At 40.3% G+C, this 19,164-nt stretch overlaps 1 protein-coding gene across 19 annotated transcripts in view; it reads left to right on the forward strand.

Annotated features, from left to right (window-relative positions):
* Positions 1-18,571, forward strand: part of mark3a (MAP/microtubule affinity-regulating kinase 3a) — a 46,246-nt gene extending 27,675 nt beyond the window's left edge. For 3 of the 19 annotated variants that reach the window (XM_082515509.1, XM_082515521.1, XM_082515520.1), the window contains exons 11-19: positions 2,791-2,903; positions 3,466-3,613; positions 4,302-4,519; positions 5,390-5,493; positions 5,927-6,103; positions 8,814-9,086; positions 10,032-10,058; positions 16,143-16,187; positions 17,730-18,571. In XM_082515509.1, coding sequence (XP_082371635.1) covers positions 2,791-2,903; positions 3,466-3,613; positions 4,302-4,519; positions 5,390-5,493; positions 5,927-6,103; positions 8,814-9,086; positions 10,032-10,058; positions 16,143-16,187; positions 17,730-18,075 — 1,451 coding nt within the window. In that variant the 3' untranslated portion in view covers positions 18,076-18,571. Of the gene's footprint in view, positions 1-2,790; positions 2,904-3,465; positions 3,614-4,301; positions 4,520-5,389; positions 5,494-5,926; positions 6,104-8,813; positions 9,087-10,031; positions 10,059-13,784; positions 13,865-14,069; positions 14,118-16,142; positions 16,188-17,729 lie in introns of all 19 variants that reach the window. The other 16 variants (XM_082515525.1, XM_082515527.1, XM_082515513.1 and 13 more) reach the window with 12 other exon arrangements.
* The last annotated feature ends 593 nt before the right edge of the window (positions 18,572-19,164 follow it).

Raw genomic sequence — 19,164 nt, forward strand, 5'->3', positions numbered from 1 at the left:
CTCGAAGGCCCCAAATCCTCAAATGCCTGTTACATTATTGAATTCATAACTGATATATTTATTTATTGGGGTAGGGGATGGGTGGACTCTTGGATAAACATTTTTCACCATTTAGTTTTTAAATGTCTGATTTTATGTGATGCGTGTAAGGAAGTAGTAGACCTGGAGGACATTCTCCATAATTCTTCCACAGTGACATGAGTCTTGATATTTTTAGTTTTGATTCATGCCAGCTGCATAGATGAATGAATGCATATGTGGCTTTAAACCTGAGCACATAAGAATTACATGCCTCTCTAGATTAATTTTCTGTGCTTGTAGTATACCGTGTTGATTAACTGTGAAAAGCAATGAGCTCAGTGGGAATTATTTAGGGGAAAAAAGGAAAAGCACAATCTATCACTGACAGCGTGATCAGCTCATAGCTAAATATCAGGAGGCAACCAAGGCGCTCTTATTCCTTTAAAGGTCCTGGTGTATCTGAATATAGCCACACAGAACTTTTACATAACTGACCTAACCTGTGTAGCCTATGTCAGAATAACTAAAAAAAAGTAGCGTTAACAGATGAATAAAGCCAGTAATGTTACATAATTCAAGCCTAGAAAGTAATCCTTTTTTCTTCTTAGGTAGAGTGTTACCAGATAAGTGTTAAAATGTCCTTTCTTCTTTCAGCTATGAGCATTTTGTTAAAGATTGCAGCCATAAACCATCTAATGAGCCGAGAATCAGAGAGGGAAACACAAGTGTTGGGACGCAGGAGTGTGAAAGTGAGAAAGATGAGCTTGATCCAACAAAGGACGGGAAAAGATGGCAGATCAGTGGTTCTGCCTGGTTACAGAGGCGCAGCTCGTTTTTTGCTCGCTTTCTCTCTTCCCACGCGTGAAACCTGGTGTTAGACTCAAAGTGTTCGTGCCCAGGTGAAGTAGATACTTAGCAATTAACAAAGGAATGAAGATATTTTAAAATTATTGTGCTGAGCTTTTTGTTTCAAAAACTAAAATCATTAAAGCACAAAGAAACCCTCGAGTGGTGCTGAAAATTATACATTTTAAGCCTTTAGAAGTGTAGTAGAAAGAGAAGCCATGAAAATATTTAGTAGTAATAGGTAACATTTTAAAATCAATTCATAAACCCCTGAGGTTGCCGGGTAAAGAGTCTGAAATGATGATGAAGCGGTCACACCTCTCTCTTGTTGTCAAGTCTGGCAGCTGAGTTTGTGGTTGAGAAATACATTTTTGGCTACGGCAGCACATCATCTGCACTAAAAAGAGTGTGATTTTAAAAAACGATCTCCTGTCGGACACAAACAGCCTGCACTGACAGAACGGTTACTGGCAGGAAGTCGGAGCCCATCACAGGTCACTGTCACGAAGCCGGTGACTCATTTCTACACCTTTCCTTGGAGACCAGACGCTCCATCTCTGAAGATGGAATCTGCATAAAAAAGCTCTCCAACGTGTCTCAGAAGAGCGTTTTCAAAAATTTATAGACTGCACAGCGTGTAAAAAGCTTTCATGTGATGCATGGTGGCGTAACAAAGTCATATTTCCATTACTTCAGACGACATTGCTGCATTTTTTTTCTTTTCTTTACAAATGAGTGCTACAGTGAAAAACCAAGTGTTCCTACTACAATTTAATGAATTACATTGCAGGTATTTGCTTTTTACTCCTTACACGGTGTAAGTGTGCAGAGATTCATGTACCTTTTTTTTAAAATGAACAAAACATGCGTGTACACACACAGCACAAATATATTTACAAATCATGTTGGATCTGTACAGCTTTACCTGGTGTGCTGCCACACATGTGACCTGGACAATGAGGAAGCTTAATGTCAAAGCTGTGCATGTCTTTCTCTGTAAATCTGTCTCCTGGGGACAAATTTGAGTTTCATACATTGCGAGTGGAGACAATTCTCTTGTGTCTTCGCTGCTTGACCAACATTGAAAGGGTAGGTAAGGGTTAGAAACAGATTCAAGTTTGGCTTAAGACTAGATCAAACTATACCCACAAATCACAGATGGACGATGATCTCTCCTTTGTTGGGACTCTTTTTCTCGTTTTTCACGCAGCTTTGATGTGTGGACATTCATTAAAAACTTGTTAGGTGTCTATTTGTTCAGATGAAACACAGCAGATTACATACCTGACTGCTCTGAACCCAACTACAGCTGTGATTTGGAATTTAAAAGTAGTCTGAGTTTAACTTTCGGATTAGACTTTCAGGAAAAAAATGTTGTCCTCACACTCCAAACCCTTTCCAGTCAGCATTGCTTTGCTTCAAAGGTGAACCAGAAAGGCAGGAAGTTGATTAGCTGAACTTCACTGCCTGAAGCTTCTGACGTTGCGTGTCTAGCTTGACTAAATTACAAACTTCTAGTGTAATGTAGTCGATCCCGTGATATCCGCTGTAGCGCCACCGCATATCACGGGATCATAAACCTGCACGGCTCAGTCACCAGAATAAACACACACAATTCTTGAATGTGCAAAATCACATTAAGAGAAGTCAGTTTAATAACATAGATTTGACATAAAGTTGATAACCACATAACTTTAAAACAAGTTTTTTAAAAGAAATAGTCATGTTTTGGTTTTGTGCTGTAATCGCCAGAGATCACTGTGAAAGGGTCTAAAATTAAGCACTCTCTCACTCACTTTGTGGTGAATGTAGACCCCAATGAACTGTCAATGATCGCAGTTATCTACAGTGTCCCTTTTAGTTTCAGTGGTGTCGTGAAAAGTGGTTATTAAATTGAGCCTTTGATCATTTTTGCTTGTGCAGACGTGATGGTCGGGATGGGCTACAACTTGGAGGAAATCCAGGAGTCTCTGGCCAAGATGAAGTATGATGAGATCACAGCCACCTACCTGCTCTTGGGCAGGAAGGCCTCTGAGGTACAAACATAACAAACGTCTTAGTTCTTCAGTCGTTCAGCTATCAGTGGTTCGTAAACCAGTGTGTGACTCGGCTATTTATAGACTTCTACCTTGTTTGCAGACTCTCGCCACATATTAAAGTGCATTAAAATAATTGATTTGAAGCATTTGGGGGCTTTTTTCCGTTTGTTAAGCCTAATGGTTTTAAATTTGATCATGTGAAATAGTTCGTTGTCAAAGATTTGGCATTTGGGGCATTTTTTTCAGACGGCTAATTAAGCAGTCATGTAAGTCCCCTTACTGTCCATGAGGGCTTGGTTCTGATATAAATAAAGGTGCAGGAATTGAAACAAAGTGGGTCTGAAGTCGCCATCTGAAGCTCTAAGCTCACAAATGACAGCTTTCTCACTCATCAGAAATAATAGTTTTAAAATGATCCTTTGTACACAAAAATTCTTTTGATCGCGTATCATGTGCCCTAGATTTTTGGTCTGTCTTGACTCATAAATCACATTCACTGTAGTAAAACTGTAGAAACTGAGAGTTTTTGTATGTTCTGTATGTGTCCTTTGTCTCTCAGCTGGAGCCCGGCGACTCGGCCTCCAGCAGCAACTTGTCTCTGGCCAAACCGAGGCCAAGCAGTGAGCTCAACGGCCAGTCGCCCTCCCACCTCAAAGTCCAGAGGAGCGTCTCCTCCAACCACAAACAGAGACGTTACAGCGAGCAAGGTGTGTTGTTTTCTTCATTGTGTGAAACACAGTGTCGTGGTCCTAGCTTTCCTTTTCAATGTCACGTGAAAAGGAACAGACTTGAAACTCTGCTGTACGTCACCTCTAATAATAAAAGTACTTTTCTGTCAGTTGCTTGTTTTCAGCTGATAAAAGAAGCCAAATCGAAACCTGTCACATGGTAGAGGCACTTTAGCCTTTCCTTTGTTTGCACAGCTCTGTGTTGTCCACTGTGATATAATGCTTTGTCAGTAACCTCAGTTTGCGATGCTTCCTGTCTGTGAGATCTGCAGCTTAAGTGGCAACGCTGAGAACCTTTTTATACTCCAGCAGAAACCCAACATTCAAACATTGTTAACTGTGATTTCAAAAACTGCTGTGGCATTTTCAGCCTTGTGTTTCTGATATTTTGGGAATTTAAGAAGACGACTTTATTCATTTAGTAAATGGTGAAACCTGATTCAAGGCCACCATGGATTAAAAGAAAAACAAACATTAATGTGATGATGATTATATTGTAAATTGTAACTATAATTATGTTTGACTAAGTCTGGGTCATATTTTTTTTTTTTTCAAAATGTAGGTTAGATAGAACTTCTTTAAAAATTGTATTTGCTGACAGAGGTAGACGTATTCTTGAGTCATCCCGCAAACGTTACTCTGATAATTATACTTTCTCTTTCTATAGTTGGTCAGAACCTCCCTCCAGGGATGGCTCATCCGAAGAGGAGTCAGACAACTACTGCTGAGAACAGCGTGAAAGAGGAAGGTGGAGTCCAGCTCCGTAAACCGAGCATCCCAGGAACCCGCGGGGCACCACCCTCCAGCCCTCTGCTGGGCAACGCCAACAACCCCAACAAGGCTGACATTCCTGACCGCAGGAAAGGAGCCACCACGGCCCCGAGCGTGAGTGTTTCAGCAGTTGGCCTAAAAGTTAAACTTGATTGTTTGCTCTGTTTTTGTATGAGAGTTTTGGGGAGGGGGAGTTAAGCTAAATGAGAGTGTTTAGTGACAGTGGCTGTCATGGTTACTTAAAAGGAAATTCCAATTTTACACATCAGTGTGTACTTCCTGGCGTTGGGGAAGTCCACTGCATTTAAGGGGAAATAATGGTGCAAAGACTTTATTGTGTTCAGATGCATCTGTGAGAAAATGATGCATAAATGGGTAAAGCTTCCTCTAACAGGTGACATCACATGTGATCCCACCTTGTAAGGGAAAAAAAACAAAAGATCAAAGAAGTGAGCAATCGACTCCTGAGCTCTGGTTTTGTGTGTCGATGTAGTTGTCCAGATTTACACAACGAACAATGCCCGAGTATTGTTTAACAATGTGATTCAGTCTCATGGTCTGGAGATTAGGAAATGTTTTTAAGCTGCACTCTATCACTTTAAAGCCACCAAACCATGACGTGGCAGTCTCTGTGTGAGTCACTTCCGATTAATCCACCTGTCCACATCGACCACAGTGAGCCTCTGTGGCGATACAAAATGTGACAGACGAGTACTACTAATATACAATCGAGTAATGCAAATGTTTAAGAGATCAAAGACACGAGGGACATATCAGTACAGTACAAAGGAAACAAGTTTTACTTCTAAAGTCTGCCGCATTGTTTCCAAGTTTAAACAAAACTCATTCGAATTTGGTGAGATTGGCAGCATGATAGACTGAATTTAAGTGCACTGTGCTTTAATTGCTGTAACACATGTTTCTTTGAGCCTTTCATTTAAAAAAAAGGTCATCCACTGAAGCAATGCATTTGTCTGTTTGCAGAATAACACTGCATCTGCGGGTATGACCAGGAGGAACACGTATGTCTGCAGTGACAGAAACAACACAGACCGCCTCTCCGTCATTCCTAACGGGAAAGAGAACAGGTGAGAGGAGGATGATTGTAAATCTTAATCAGTACAGGGAGCAGAATTTGAGTTTTCCCACTTGTCAGTAAACTGTTGTTAGTGAGATCATTGTTGTGGGTCCTGAAGTCTGTATGTAGTTCTTTAGATTTAGATAAATACTGTTTTAGAGACTCTTCTACTCAACCTGTGTGAAAATGTATATTTGTATGGTATTTCAAACTCACACTGGTCGAAGTTATTTAAACCCCTTTTTCTTGTTAATAGAGGAAAAAAGGACCTACATGGGATCCCTAGAAAAGATTTCCTTTGTCTCAGTCCCTGATTTTTCTACTCCTTTCTTTCTGTTTACTTCCCCTTTTCTCATCAACTTATCTTCCATTTCTGCCTGTGTGTTTGTGATTCGGGGTGGGGTTTTTGTTTTTTGTCCCCCCCCCTGTTACGGCATGACCAGCATGACTGAGATGGCTTGTGCCACTAGCCCCCCGTCTGCCTTTGCAGCCGCTGCATTCGGTGCCTCGTCCAGTTCGGTGCGGCTGAGGTATCAAACTGTCGGCCCTTTGTACGCTTGCCAGGCAGGCTGGGCCACACTGCCCCACTCCTACTACGCTCTGGACTACTGCTCGCCCAAGTAAGACGACAGGGTCTCCAAACCCCCCTGTCTGTCTCCTCTCATGTCTCAGCCCCTGTTTGGCCCCTTGCTAACCCACACATCCAGCCAGCTTCACACTCTGTAACCCTACAACTAAACCATGGACACCATTTCCTGCAACAAACAGTAAGCAAAGTGGTTTTTGGTGCCAGAGTCTGAAATGTATGCTCATCAGCAGGAGCAGGTAAAATGAATTGCTCTAGTGACTGGTATACCTCAATAAAATATGTCCTCCTTCTTTTTATTGTTACTCTACCAAAGTCTAGCCGGTCTAACGTGCTGATTCATGGTCAGAATGAAGACCTTTTTAGATATAAACACGAGCCTTAGTGCTACTGTTTGGTTTACCTGATGTTTGGTAACACTGCTGAGGTGGTGTTGATAGGAAGAAGCATTTGTATACTCGGATCTGCAAAACACCTCAGTACGTATTATCTGTATGCTAGTGTTACTGAATCAAAAGAATCATTAGTTTTCCACAACATAAACAGACTTAAAAATGAGGCTTAGTCAAGGTGCTTGTAGTCAATCTGACATGTAACTGCACTGCTATAAAGTCAGACACATAGACTAGGACTAGCCACTTTCTTTTTCAGGAGGTGGCTAAATAAAGACATTTTTTTTCCAGATTTAATTTCCACAAAACTGTCCAAAATCCAGATGATAAATGAAGCAGGGAGACCAAGCAGGTCAGTTAGACAGATAAATTTCTGAGTGTTTATTTCAGACGCTGATCAAACCAGAGGAGAAGTGGAGAAAAATATGCATCTACACACTGAAATCGAGCGATAGGTTAAACTCAGTGTGTGATAATATTTTTCCATGTTTCCATCATCCCTCTGCCAGCCATAAACCAGAGGACCGCTTGGGCCCCCCCCCCCCCCCTCCTTGCGACATTGCAGTAACGCACTCACACAGCTCTGCTCCTGATCTCTCCTCCATCCTCTGCTGTGAACTTTGACCCCTGATTTTCTCTGTCTGGGTCCTGCACCTGTTGGTCTCCGAAATGATGGAAAAGCCCCCACTGCTCACGGCTCCCCTGCTGTCCCAGCTTCCTCAGACCCTCGTCTGTTTCTGTTTAGACTCTTAAGTGATCAGGCTCACAACTCACTGTTTCATTGTACATATCAACAGCTTGACATCTGGGGTGTGAAATTAACAGCTCATTGCTGGTGAATTTTGGTTCCAGCTGCTTTATATACGTTTCCTGTTCTAAAATTGCTCCGAATTTAATGAAATAAATCTCACACACTGGCCTTAAATATTATCATAAAGATGTTTTGGTCATGTGACCTCACTTATACTATTTTTCTTGCCCTGCCGCCATTTTAATAGGTTAACCTAATTTTGTTTCTGCTCCCAGAAAGTCCCAACTCTTCAGTTTGGTCTCAAACAATGTAATGATCTTATAAAGATTTCTCCTGTTATTTTTCTGCTTTGAAGAATCTTCAAATGACTCACAGACACATGAGGACAGAAGTCCTTGTGGCGCATTAGTCGTTTAATCCAAAGGGAGGCACTAAAGCTGGGTTCTTAGACCAGATCTGTGCTGGAGCTCAGTTTGCACAAAATACTTGCACATCTGTGGGTATGAAATGCATAAAATTAATCTTCCAGCTGTATTTGTTTACTGATAATCTCTCTATCATAAATCTGCCTCTTGTTGGTACTACCAGACACTGCTTTATGGATTCAGTTTAAATAAACACTTATGCTCTAATCAAGGGGTCTCAAACATAAGGCCCAGGGGCTAGAAATGGCCCAGCAAAGATGCCAATCTGGCCCACTGGCGGTCTTTGGTAAATGTGAAGGAGGACATACGTTTTAGACTTTTAACTGTATTTTCATAACTTTCACAGCTTGTCTTACTGATGAAAACCTCCCACAACCATCCATAATACACCAAAGTAATAGATAAACTAAGATTTCTTTCATTAAATAGAGCAACATTTCTTTATCACTTAGTAAAACTGAGATGTGCTGTTGAAATTGCACTTCTTCTTCTTGAGATACCTCAGAGATTAAATGTGCACTTCTTTAGACTGACAGAAAGGGGAGTTTCATTGGTCCGGCCCACTTAAGATCAAAGTGGGCTGTATGTGTCCCCTAAGGTAACGGACGTTTGACATCTCTGTTCTAATCTGTTAGTTATGGCTACAACTGCTCAGCAGTTTATAGGGAATGATGATCTTACTCTGTGCTACATGCAGCTTCTGCTTGTGGTTGGTCAGCTGTGTGAGGCCAGTGGTCGCAAGACTAAAACATTCGCTGTAATTTAAAAAAAAATGTATTGCAAATTAGTTATTCACAGACTGGCTGTTGCGTCTAAATCCACCAGCTGATGTGCGGCTTTGTCCTGTTGTGATTTTAATTTCCTACCCTGCTGATGTCTAACCTGCAGTATTTGAAACCCATGGCAGTTTTAGAAGTCCACGTAGAATAACCAGACCACACATTTTAGGAATGCAGAGGCACGTGCAGTGACTCTGCACAAACATTTTTCCATTGCAGAAGTGTACTCGAGTATGTTGCACAGTCACAGCTTCTGTGACTGTGTATAATCTGGCTCCATCACACTCTACCTGCACAAATACGTGGAAATGTTCAGTGTGTTGAAGTACACGTCTGCTCTGGAAAAACGGAGTGTAAAACCTGCTTTAATTGTAACTTCCCCCTCCGTCCACTTCAGCAACGTTGCCGTGTCTCCCGGCAGTCAGAGGAACCCGGTGGCGTCCACCCACAGCGTCGCCAACACCACTACGCCCGACCGTCTCCGCTTCCCCCGAGGCACAGCCAGCCGCAGCACCTTCCACGGTGGCCAGCTGAGAGACCGCCGCACGGCCACGTACAACGGGCCGCCGGCCTCCCCTACTCTCTCCCACGATGCCACGCCTCTGTCTCAGACCCGGAGCCGTGGAACCAGCAACCTTTTCTCCAAACTCACCTCTAAACTCACCCGCAGGTAGGCGAGGAAAAGCGTCTGCGCACATTTTGTAGAGAAGTGTGACGGGTTGATGTTTAGCTCCTTTCTGTTCAGTCAGTTTAAAGGTTTAATTTGTTCTAAAGCAATTTTTTTTTTAAGTGATTAAAAACATTAAAGCTTGAATATAAAGAGGAAAGACTCCAGCGCTGCTCTGCTCTGTGCCTTATAATCTACTGTGACTCTGTTCAGATTTGAAGCCAATCAGCACAGTGCCATGTAGAGTTAAGATAAATAATTACATGCTGGAGGAACACTTCACTGTCCTGTACAATGTGATTTATGCTCAAGTCTACATTTGTTGTGTGTCGCTGCCTGGTTGCTGCCAGAAAACCTACAAACACCGTAAAGAAACTGATTGGATATTCAAACATTTTATTCATTACACACAGCAGACCATTTTAGATCATTTCACTTCCATGATTCTTTAAAGATCTTGGGTGGTAATGTTTTTATACGGTAATCATTTCCTGCACTATGCGTGCTTTAGGGCTGATGTGTTACTATTATACTTGTAGTTTGATATAGTCCATTAAAAACAAAACAAAGTGAAAGCATACATTTTGAATCGAGGTTAGTCTTGTATAGCTTTTCTTTAAATTGCATTTTCAGGCCTCCCTGAAATCTCGACATCAGATTCTTGTGCACTTCTTATTGTGGTTAATATTGTCACAGTGAGAGTCTCGAGTTCAGGTACTGAAAGCAGCAGCCAAGCCAGTGACATCCCACCTGCAATGACTGACCTAAAATGAGGAATTGAAATCATTTAATACTGAATTTTTAAAAAAAAATTACAAATGAATCTTTACCTTTCACTGTTAATGATTCCAATCACCCCATTTTTGTTCACTCATTCGATCTCCCCCTCCCCTTTCCTTCACTTCTCTTTCACCATTTTCACTGTTTCTTTGTCTGATTCTGTTGTAGAAACATGTCATTCAGGTTTACCAAAAGGTAGGACTCTTGTACTGCCTTTCACTCTGTACCAAAACAATGACAACAGTCTCACAGAACAACTTCCTCTGAAACTCTTTAGACGTGTGGGGCTGCTGGCACTGAACTAACACATTGCTTAGCAGAACAGTAACGCTCTCTGGGTGCATTTACACACACTGCTTACAATCAGATTAACGTGACAGATTTCTGTTCTCACATATTAGGTCTACTGACGTGACTCTAAGTAACCCACAGTAACATAATTTAATGTCTAGGTAAGATTGTCCTTAAAGGAATAGTTTGGTTTTATGTGTTATGTATTAGAGGACTTGTGCGTGCAGTCCTCCCTTCATGAAGGTTATACTTTTAGATGGTGGAGATGGATGATGATCTCATAGGTCAGTGATGGCGGTGATATTTCACTTCCTGATTACTAGATTCATTTTAAATGTAACCAGACTCACTGTTGTCTCATTATGTTTCACTATTGTAAATGACACTTAGGACGTGGGCTTGTTTTGTCATTTGTGTGCATGAGCACAAGTTCCTGTTCAGATTGAGAGGGTTTCTGTCTCTGGTTTGACTCTTCTTGGGTTTTTTTTGTCTTTTAAATTTGAGTTTAAGATAAGTGTGCGTATGTGGAAACAACCAAACTCATTTTACACACATACAAACAGCTTACATGAGTCAGCAGAACTGTTGGCTTAAAGCAGGGGAAGCAAAAAAGACCTGGGCAGACATTAGGTCTCAGTACTGTTTTAGCTGTTCGGCTGATATCCGCCCATTTATGGTCATTAAGTGCAGTCAGATGATTAGACTAAATCTGTCACCTTTTGTATGCGAAGGAGGCTGTGATGCAGGTGTAGCCTACTTTCTTTCTCTTAATCTTTCAAGTGGAAATTAAACTCCCCGTCCTGCCCTGGATACTGGATCGCCCAACGCTATCTGTGCTGTTTTGTGTATAAACAGTTTTATGGAGGTGTTTGTTCTGGAGGAGCTATGTTGTGGACCTTTTTAAGCTGTATCAACATCCTGCAGAACGAATATACAGAAGAATCAGAAGCTCTGAATTTTAAGCTTTCACGAGGACAGGAGGATTTACTGTGGGACGATTAGACTTCGTAGCCAGGTGTAGTAAAAAACTAGCAACTGAGTATTGGTGGTAGGTTGTATCAGTTAGCTTTTGTTGACAGCGTTGTCTGAGATGTGTTGGTTTTTTATTTTTAATACACGTATATATCTATTGTACATAAGGGAGCTGTCAATCATTTCATCTTTTTTTATTTAAAAAAGTGACTTAATTGAAATTTATCACAATGGCAAACTATTCCTTTAAGATGAATGCATTGCAATTTAAATAAAAATTGAAACTTCCTTTTGCTTTGATTGGGTTTTACCTGGTCTCTGTGTGTAAATGTGCTCGGGGTGGCCACGGTTGGTCTGGGTGGATAAAGGCTGATTGGGAAAGCAGACCGGACTCCTTGAACAATCAGTCAATTACCCATACAGCAAAAACAAAGCAGCTTGCTACTAATCAGTCGTCATTGCATGCATGAGGTTGCTTCTTACAGCTGCCATTGATTCTTGATTTTAATGACTGAACTCATCGTAGGTTATTCTGCTGCTGCATTATTCACCAAAATATATATTTTCTTACTTTCTTTGACCCAGTTGTGTCAGTAAGAAACCACCAAGGATTATATTTTTATCTGTTTCTAAGCCGTTTAGTACATTTATAAATGCAACTTTGTATACACTGATGTTTTTTGTAGACTTGGTTCATTCCCTTGGTGGGTACAAACATCATGTTCAGAGAAAGGGTCTTCTAAAAGGCACGTCGCTCAGCTTTTGTCTCGTTGCCCTTTATTTTCGCTTTGAAGGTTTTCTGGGCTTTAGTTTTTTACTTTCAGTTTAAGTCAGAAGAACAAAAAAAAGGGGGGGATCACACAGGTATATAATACAGCATTTATTTACTGACCATTTTTGGCTATTTTTATTAAATTTTTTGTAATGTACTAATTAGTGCTGTCAGCATGACGTTAACGTCATTCTAACGAGGTTAACACTGACAGCACTAGTACTAATACAAATCACAGATTAGGATTTTAACTTAGAAATCAACATAAAAACTCCACAGTTCCTAAACTTAACATGGAAATGACCTTATTTAAAATGCTCTGTTAAATATTTTCTAATTTTGTGATTCTTTTTAAATCAGCAAGGTTGTTTTTACTGAAGAAAATGAAAACTTCTTCTGTAACATGTTTTGCTTTCAGTGCACTTCATTTGTCTCACGGTTATCTGTCAGGCAAGCAAAAGCTGCAGAGAATGTTTGAAGACACAAAAATACTAATTCTCAAAGTATTTTTGTGTCTTCAGAAAGTTGTTTTAGACGCAGGTGCTGGAAATATTCTCCCCTCGTTGCTTTCCGTTTAGTGTCTTCCAGCATTTGGGCCCATACTAAACAATGTGTAAGACTTTTTCACTACGACAAGGTGTTTTTTGTTTTAAAATGGGTGTGTGGTGACACGATAGTGTAAATGGGTCTCTTCAGACATTTTCTTAACTTTTCTTAATGTCCCACTTTATAAAAGGAGGCCTTATTTTGTTTGGACATGCTGATGGTTTCCTGCGGACGTTCCAAGTAGTCGGATCAGCCATTCCAATAGGGGTTGGGATTTAAGAGAGGAGGCTATTAAACACTGAATTCCTCAAACGGATCTTGTGAAACAGCATGGTAGCTGTGGCCAAACTGAACCAGTCATTGATGTACATATCAAAAGATCAGAGGAGCTTTGCGGCCTTCTCAGGGAGCTGTCTTGAGGCCCATGGCTCCCTCTGCTGGCTGATTTGTAAACTGTCATCTTCCTTTGGCAGCATCATCGTCATCCAGAGCCTCCTGTCGGTTCTGCTCAGGTGTCATCACCATCCTGCATTCCCACTCATGGCGTCTCACTAGGGTTTTTGTGTTTGTCCTCATTTCTGTGGCGCACTCACTGTGACAAAATAGAGCAAAAGACTATAAGATGAGTCGAAAATAAAACCGAATACAGTAATAAATTGTGTAGTTGGTTAAATGAATATAATGGAGTATTCAAATAAGAGTTGAGCTTAATTTCTTTTTAGTTTAAAGTTATCTTTATTGTCCTGTGAACCCTGGTGCAGTCACTATTTCAATCTTGGTCTGCGACATCAATTTTAAGATCTTGCTGTTAAGTAAAAATAACTGAAAATATCAATTGCAAAAGTTCACAACAAAGAGCAAAAATAGTAAGTTCACTAGCTTAAAAATGAGTCCAATTATATTAATTATCTAAATAAGGATTAATCAGAAAATGTGGAACAATTGCATGATTATTTTTTTTCATGCTACAAAGAACAGACATAAAAATAACAAACTGAAAAGTGGAGTTATTAAACTGTCTTATGTTCAATTTCCTCTGAAGATGAAAAGTCTTAGCTACACTTTTTTTAAAAAAAATCTCCATTTTAACCAACAATATTATTTATTTACTTGGTTCCATTTTTGACTCGTCTTATAGGCATTAACTTCATTTTGTCCGGTTTGGGCCGCCGTACATTTCTGCTAAAAACTCATCTCTGATCTTAACGAGTTTTCTTTATTTTCCTCGTCCTCGGGACATTTTAGGTTCACTCACATTCTCCTCCCGGTGTGTTTTTTGTCTTCCTTACCTTCTTGTGTCCTTTAACCTTGACCTCTTGCTGCTCTTCCTCTCTGCCTAGGGTCAGTATTGACCCGGCCAAACGGCAGTCGGCCAAAACAGGGCCTGCCAACCCTTCTACCCAGGGAGGAAAGACCCTTAGTAAGTCTTCTGCCCTCCAGTCTCTTTCAGCCTTTCCTTCTTTCCTTCCTTCTCATTATCTTCCATGTTTTTCTTTCTTTTCTTTTTTTTCTTTTCAGCCTGTCCTCATGCCATTCATTTAAATATTCTTTCCTTCTCTTTCTTTTCTTGTCATGAGTCCACTGAGATTTCCGGCACATCCTCAGATTCACGTTTTTTCTTTCAGATTCAGGAGCGGAAGATATAGAGAGTTGTAGGAAGATGAAGATCTAGAGTAAGGGGCTGTTTCCATCCCTCAATTTCTCCTGAGATTAAAGTCTGAGTTTCAGACTTCCCTTCCTACATTGCCTCACCCCGCCTTGCCTCACCCTCCCCCCTCGGTCTTGTGATTTTTCACAGCCTCTCTGGCCGACCCAGGACCTGCTGTCAGTCCTGTCTGTTCGCTCGTCTTCTTGTTGTCGAGTCCCTCAAGCTGTCAGGAGTTTGGACTCTGTCCCTCTTCCACAACCCCGTCCTGTTTTCTGTTCTGCAGGCTGCAATGCATGCTGGGAGCCTGACACAGTACACCCATCCTGTCCGAGAAACGGGGAGATTACTGACTATTCGCTTTTAATCTAATCTTGTCTTACAGTACAGACTTTTTTTTTTCTTGTTTGTAGTCGTTCAGCATCCTCCCAAAAAGTCTTTTCTGGCAGTCAAGACTTTGAGCGAAAGATCTTGCAGGAGGTCTAAATTTTTATTGCAATCCAGTAAATTTTCCTGTGAAATCAACCTGGTTAGTAGGAAGGAATCCCCTGCTTTATCTCGAGTCTTTGTTTGAGTCTTTGTCTTGAGTCTAGTGAGGCTAGGAAATTAATTTTTCCTGTGTATAAGATGCACAGGAACAGTAAAGGATTCAGAATGAATCCAGCGGTAAGCCAAAGAGGTCATTTTTGCTTTATGGAGGGGAAAAACTGCACATGAAACACATTATGTAAAGAATTTTCTTCATTATGCCTGCCATAGAAATACTTGTATGAGGACAAACAAGGAAGGCAAATTACTTCTGACTAATGCAGAAGATTTCATCGTGCTTTCCTTAAAATGTCCCGCATGTCATCTCACTGCCCAGTTTGTCAGCTTGTCTTCTAGCTGGTAGGAGAGCCATTACAGAACCGCACATATACACAAAGTCCTGTCTACGGCTCACGTTTGTGACTTAAAAATAGTTGGTGAGCTTTTTGTTCTGTCGATCAGAGCGAGCGCGCTTCTGCAGCGCGGCTGAACGTGCTGCAGCTTCGGTCACAGGGACAAACTGTGAACGTTTGGTTTGGTTTTTAGAGCCTGAGCTTCATGTTGGAGGGAGCTTTTCTCTAAACGGTGTCTGTTTTCATGTGCGTCACACACACGGCTCAAATCAGGATTTAATCATCAGTTGCCTTTTAAAAAAATAATAATAATTACTGTTAATATTAGGAAAGGTAAGCATTTCAGAAGCTGTTTTAAATGTAATATTTAAAGTGATCAAATAATTCTGATAATTAGTCCAAATGCAAGTAGACGTCTTTAAAATGTCACGTGTCGAATTGTTAAATAGAAAGAATAGATGGGTCACGTGTTCACTAACAGTGTATTTAAAAGGCTTAAACTGGGATTTTATATACATTTACTGTACGATACATCGTCAAAGGACGTGTTTGCAGAGCAATAATCAGCTTTCTTGTAATTTTTTACTTTTTTATTTTATTTTTTTACCCCCCTATTATCTCCTGTCATCCTATAGGCCAGTGGAAGGATCTGCTTTTTTATTATTTTAGCTGTGTGCTGTTCAGATGTAGATTAAAATCTTTTTTTCTTTTTGAGAGGCGATAAAGTCCAGTCAAGTAGCGCTGCATCACTGCCTTCACTTCCTACCTCACCTGAATGTGGCCTGCAGGCTGCATCTCCTCTTATTTTGCTGCTGTTTTGCGTCGACACACCGCTGTCAAGCTTTTCTTTGTGTGTGCTCCTGTTGGCTTCAGTCTGGGACATAAAGGTCATCACTTCTTTGTTTGATTTCTTTATTTATTCTCCTCTCTCTCTCTCACGACTCTTTGTTGATTTCAATGGAAGTCAAAGCTTCCATTTCTTTTTCTGTTTTTTGGTGGTGGCTCTCGTCGTCGTTCAAGTATTCGTCACGTTCTCTCATTTTTAAATATGATTTTTCACTGGAAATGATAAAAAAAAATGATTGTCATGCAAGACCCACATCTTTTTTTTGTTTCTTCTTTTTTCCCCCCCGCCCTGACTCCTCCCCGTCTGATCTTCTTGTACGCCCCAGAGTCTCCACCGAGTTTGAGAGAAACGGGAGACTTGAGGGCTCAAGGTGAGGTTACCTCCCCCACGTTCAGTGTGTCTTCCCTTCCGAACGTAGGCTTCAGTTTGTCTCCGTCTGCACCATCATCCAATTTGCTCAATCCCCTTCCCCCTGCATAGGAACCACTTTGTGCTTACTCCCTTCAGGGACGTTTGAATGTACTGTTGCATCTTTAAAGCCTCGTCTTTGAGTGTTTTTTGACATAATGTTTTTTTTGTTTGTTTTTTTTTGCATGGCACTGTATTTGTGAGCTACTTTTGTTAGCATGGCATGCTTGTTTATTTTGTCACTCCTGAAGCTCAAAGACTGCCGCCATGTGTCTAGCTCCAGTTTACATACAAGTTAATTTCCAGAGAATAAAAATTTATATGTGGAAAAACCCAGAAACGTTTTAATCCTCTGAATGATCATATTGGTTACAATGTAAATGAATTTGAAACTAATGAACATAAGAAATGAAAATTAAATTCAAAATGAAGTGATGGGAGGAGCAAAAACAGGTCAAAATATAGACGAGGACTAGAACAGAACCATTTCTAATGCGTACAGGATAATTTTGCTTTTCATTGTTACCCAGTACTTACATTACTAACCCTAATATCTTTGAATTACAGATAATTTACAAGACTATGGTGGATGATGGTGATGGTCTTTTAATCACAGCTTCATCCAGTGATTACTGTCCTTTATTGCTTAATCTGTTCCACTAGAGTCTTTTAATTAATACTCTCAAAAATATTTGACTGCTGTAGTGTATAAATATCGTAGGGGCTTAATTTGTCCAATATGCCAGACTGGTTATCTTTTATATGATTATAAAACTAAATAAATGACATTCAGTCACAGTTTGCGCGCCTCATCTTGACTCAATATTAAGTCAACACACTGGATATAAAACTGCAAAAAGATGGGATCCCAGATTTAGAAGTAATGTAAAGCGGACAAAAGTGTGACTAATCTAAGTGTCTAATATAATAAAAACAACGAGATGTAGGTCCTGAAGAAATGAGTCAAACGTGGGCTCAGATTTAAGTTGCTTGCAGAAAGTGCAGCGGTCTTCTGGGTTTTTCAGACTTGCTGCTCACTATCAAACAACTGACAAAATGTAGTAAACGTGAAATATTTGAGTTCAAAATGCAAACAAATAGTGAGTAAAGAATGATGATAAAAGTTGTGTAGAAAGAAATCTAAACCTTTGAGGTTTGCTTCTTTAAATAAAGTGCAATCTTAAGTTTTTACTGCATTTTGTCAGTTTCACTGCTTTTCAGCTTCATGCTGAGACTTAAATGATTTTTTTTTTCATGTTGCTTGTTTCCCTCATATGAAAATAAACAAACTGGGGCTAGAAAATCTCATGTGGAAATGCATCAGAGCTGTGTAAAACATGATTTAATTCAAACTAATTCCTGCTGCTTCTGCCTGTTTAAAACATATTTTTTTCAAAATAAAATGTTTTTCTTTCAAATATATTCACAGATCCTGCTTTGTAAAATGCAGGAGGAATACTGTGTGAGGCTAAAACCTCTCCTCCGTGTCTCTTTCTCCCAACAGTCGCCATGTACCTGGGGATCAAAAAGGGGAAAATAAAGACAGTAAACCCCGCTCCCTCAGATTCACTTGGAGTATGAGGACCACCAGCTCCATGGAGCCCTGTGATATCATGCGGGAGATTCGCAAGGTGCTTGACGCCAACAACTGCGACTACGAACAGCAAGAGAGTTTCCTGCTTCTTTGCGTCCATGGAGACGGGCGAGCTGAAAACCTGGTGCAGTGGGAGATGGAGGTTTGCAAGCTTCCCCGTCTCTCCCTCAATGGCGTCAGGTTCAAAAGGATATCCGGCTCATCCATCGCTTTCAAAAACATTGCTTCCAAAGTTGCCAATGAGTTAAAGCTATGAACAAAAGGGTTTAAAGTATACATATATATATATCTAGAAGTATTTAAGCTGTACAATCATCCAAGTAGCAGTTTCCAAATGTCTCCTTTTTCTAAACAAAACACAGAGTATGTATTGAATATTATAATGTATAGATTAAGGCTTTTGGCAATAATCACCGAATTACCTACTAATATCTCAGTCTGTTCTGACCGCACAGGGTCGACATTAATGAGTTGAATATGATTTGTCATGCTGTGAATGTGGACAAAAAAGCATTTCTGGTCTTATTTATTTCACCTTTATTTTTCTCTCTCCTGGAAAAAGGAAAATGACGTAGCGTTCTGTTTTCAGTGTAAATAATGTATCTTACTTTGAAGATGGCTTCTCTGCAATACTCATTTTGTTTTTTCTTCTCCTTTTGTATTTTGTTAAAAAGTAGAGATGGGGAGTCCATGTAAATGCCCACATGGTTAAGGGTCACTCATGTCTCAATTAAAGTGTCTGTCAACCTAAACCTTGAGTCTGATCAGTGTTGGGCTTTTGTTTCCAGCTTCATCTAAATTACATTTGATGTCAGTGCATGTTGGGACATCTGCTTGTTTATTCATTCAGGTCTCTTAAACAAAGTTTCCCAACTTTGCCTCAAAGGTTTGAGGGGAAAAAAAAATAAATAATTACCTGCAAGTTGCTTCTATCACCAACTTCACTGAATTCAACGGTGCTATCTGCACCAAGAGGGTTAAATTACATGTCTGAGACATTTGCATCAGTGTTTCCCAAAACAAAGAGCAAAGTCTCATGATTCCAGTCTAATACTAGCTGAGGAGAGTCAGTGGAAACTTAGCTGTATTTAAGGACACTGGCTGATGCATAATGGGTGCTGGAGTTATTAGGAAATGCATTTAAGGAAATTTGCAGCTTGTTTAATGTCTTAAGTTCATTTTGTAGGGAGTAAAAGTGCAACCAGAGTCACTTGGAAGCGTCGGGCACCTAATCTTCCACTGCATTGATTTTTTTTTTTTTTCCCCTCATCTTGTGCAGCATTTAAAATGAATGTGGTGGTGGCTCTCGTCGTAGTTCAGACTGATGTAAAGAGATCAGCAGCTC

This window comes from Aulonocara stuartgranti, assembly GCF_965226115.1.
Source record: "Aulonocara stuartgranti genome assembly, chromosome: 19".
Taxonomy (NCBI): domain Eukaryota; kingdom Metazoa; phylum Chordata; class Actinopteri; order Cichliformes; family Cichlidae; genus Aulonocara; species Aulonocara stuartgranti.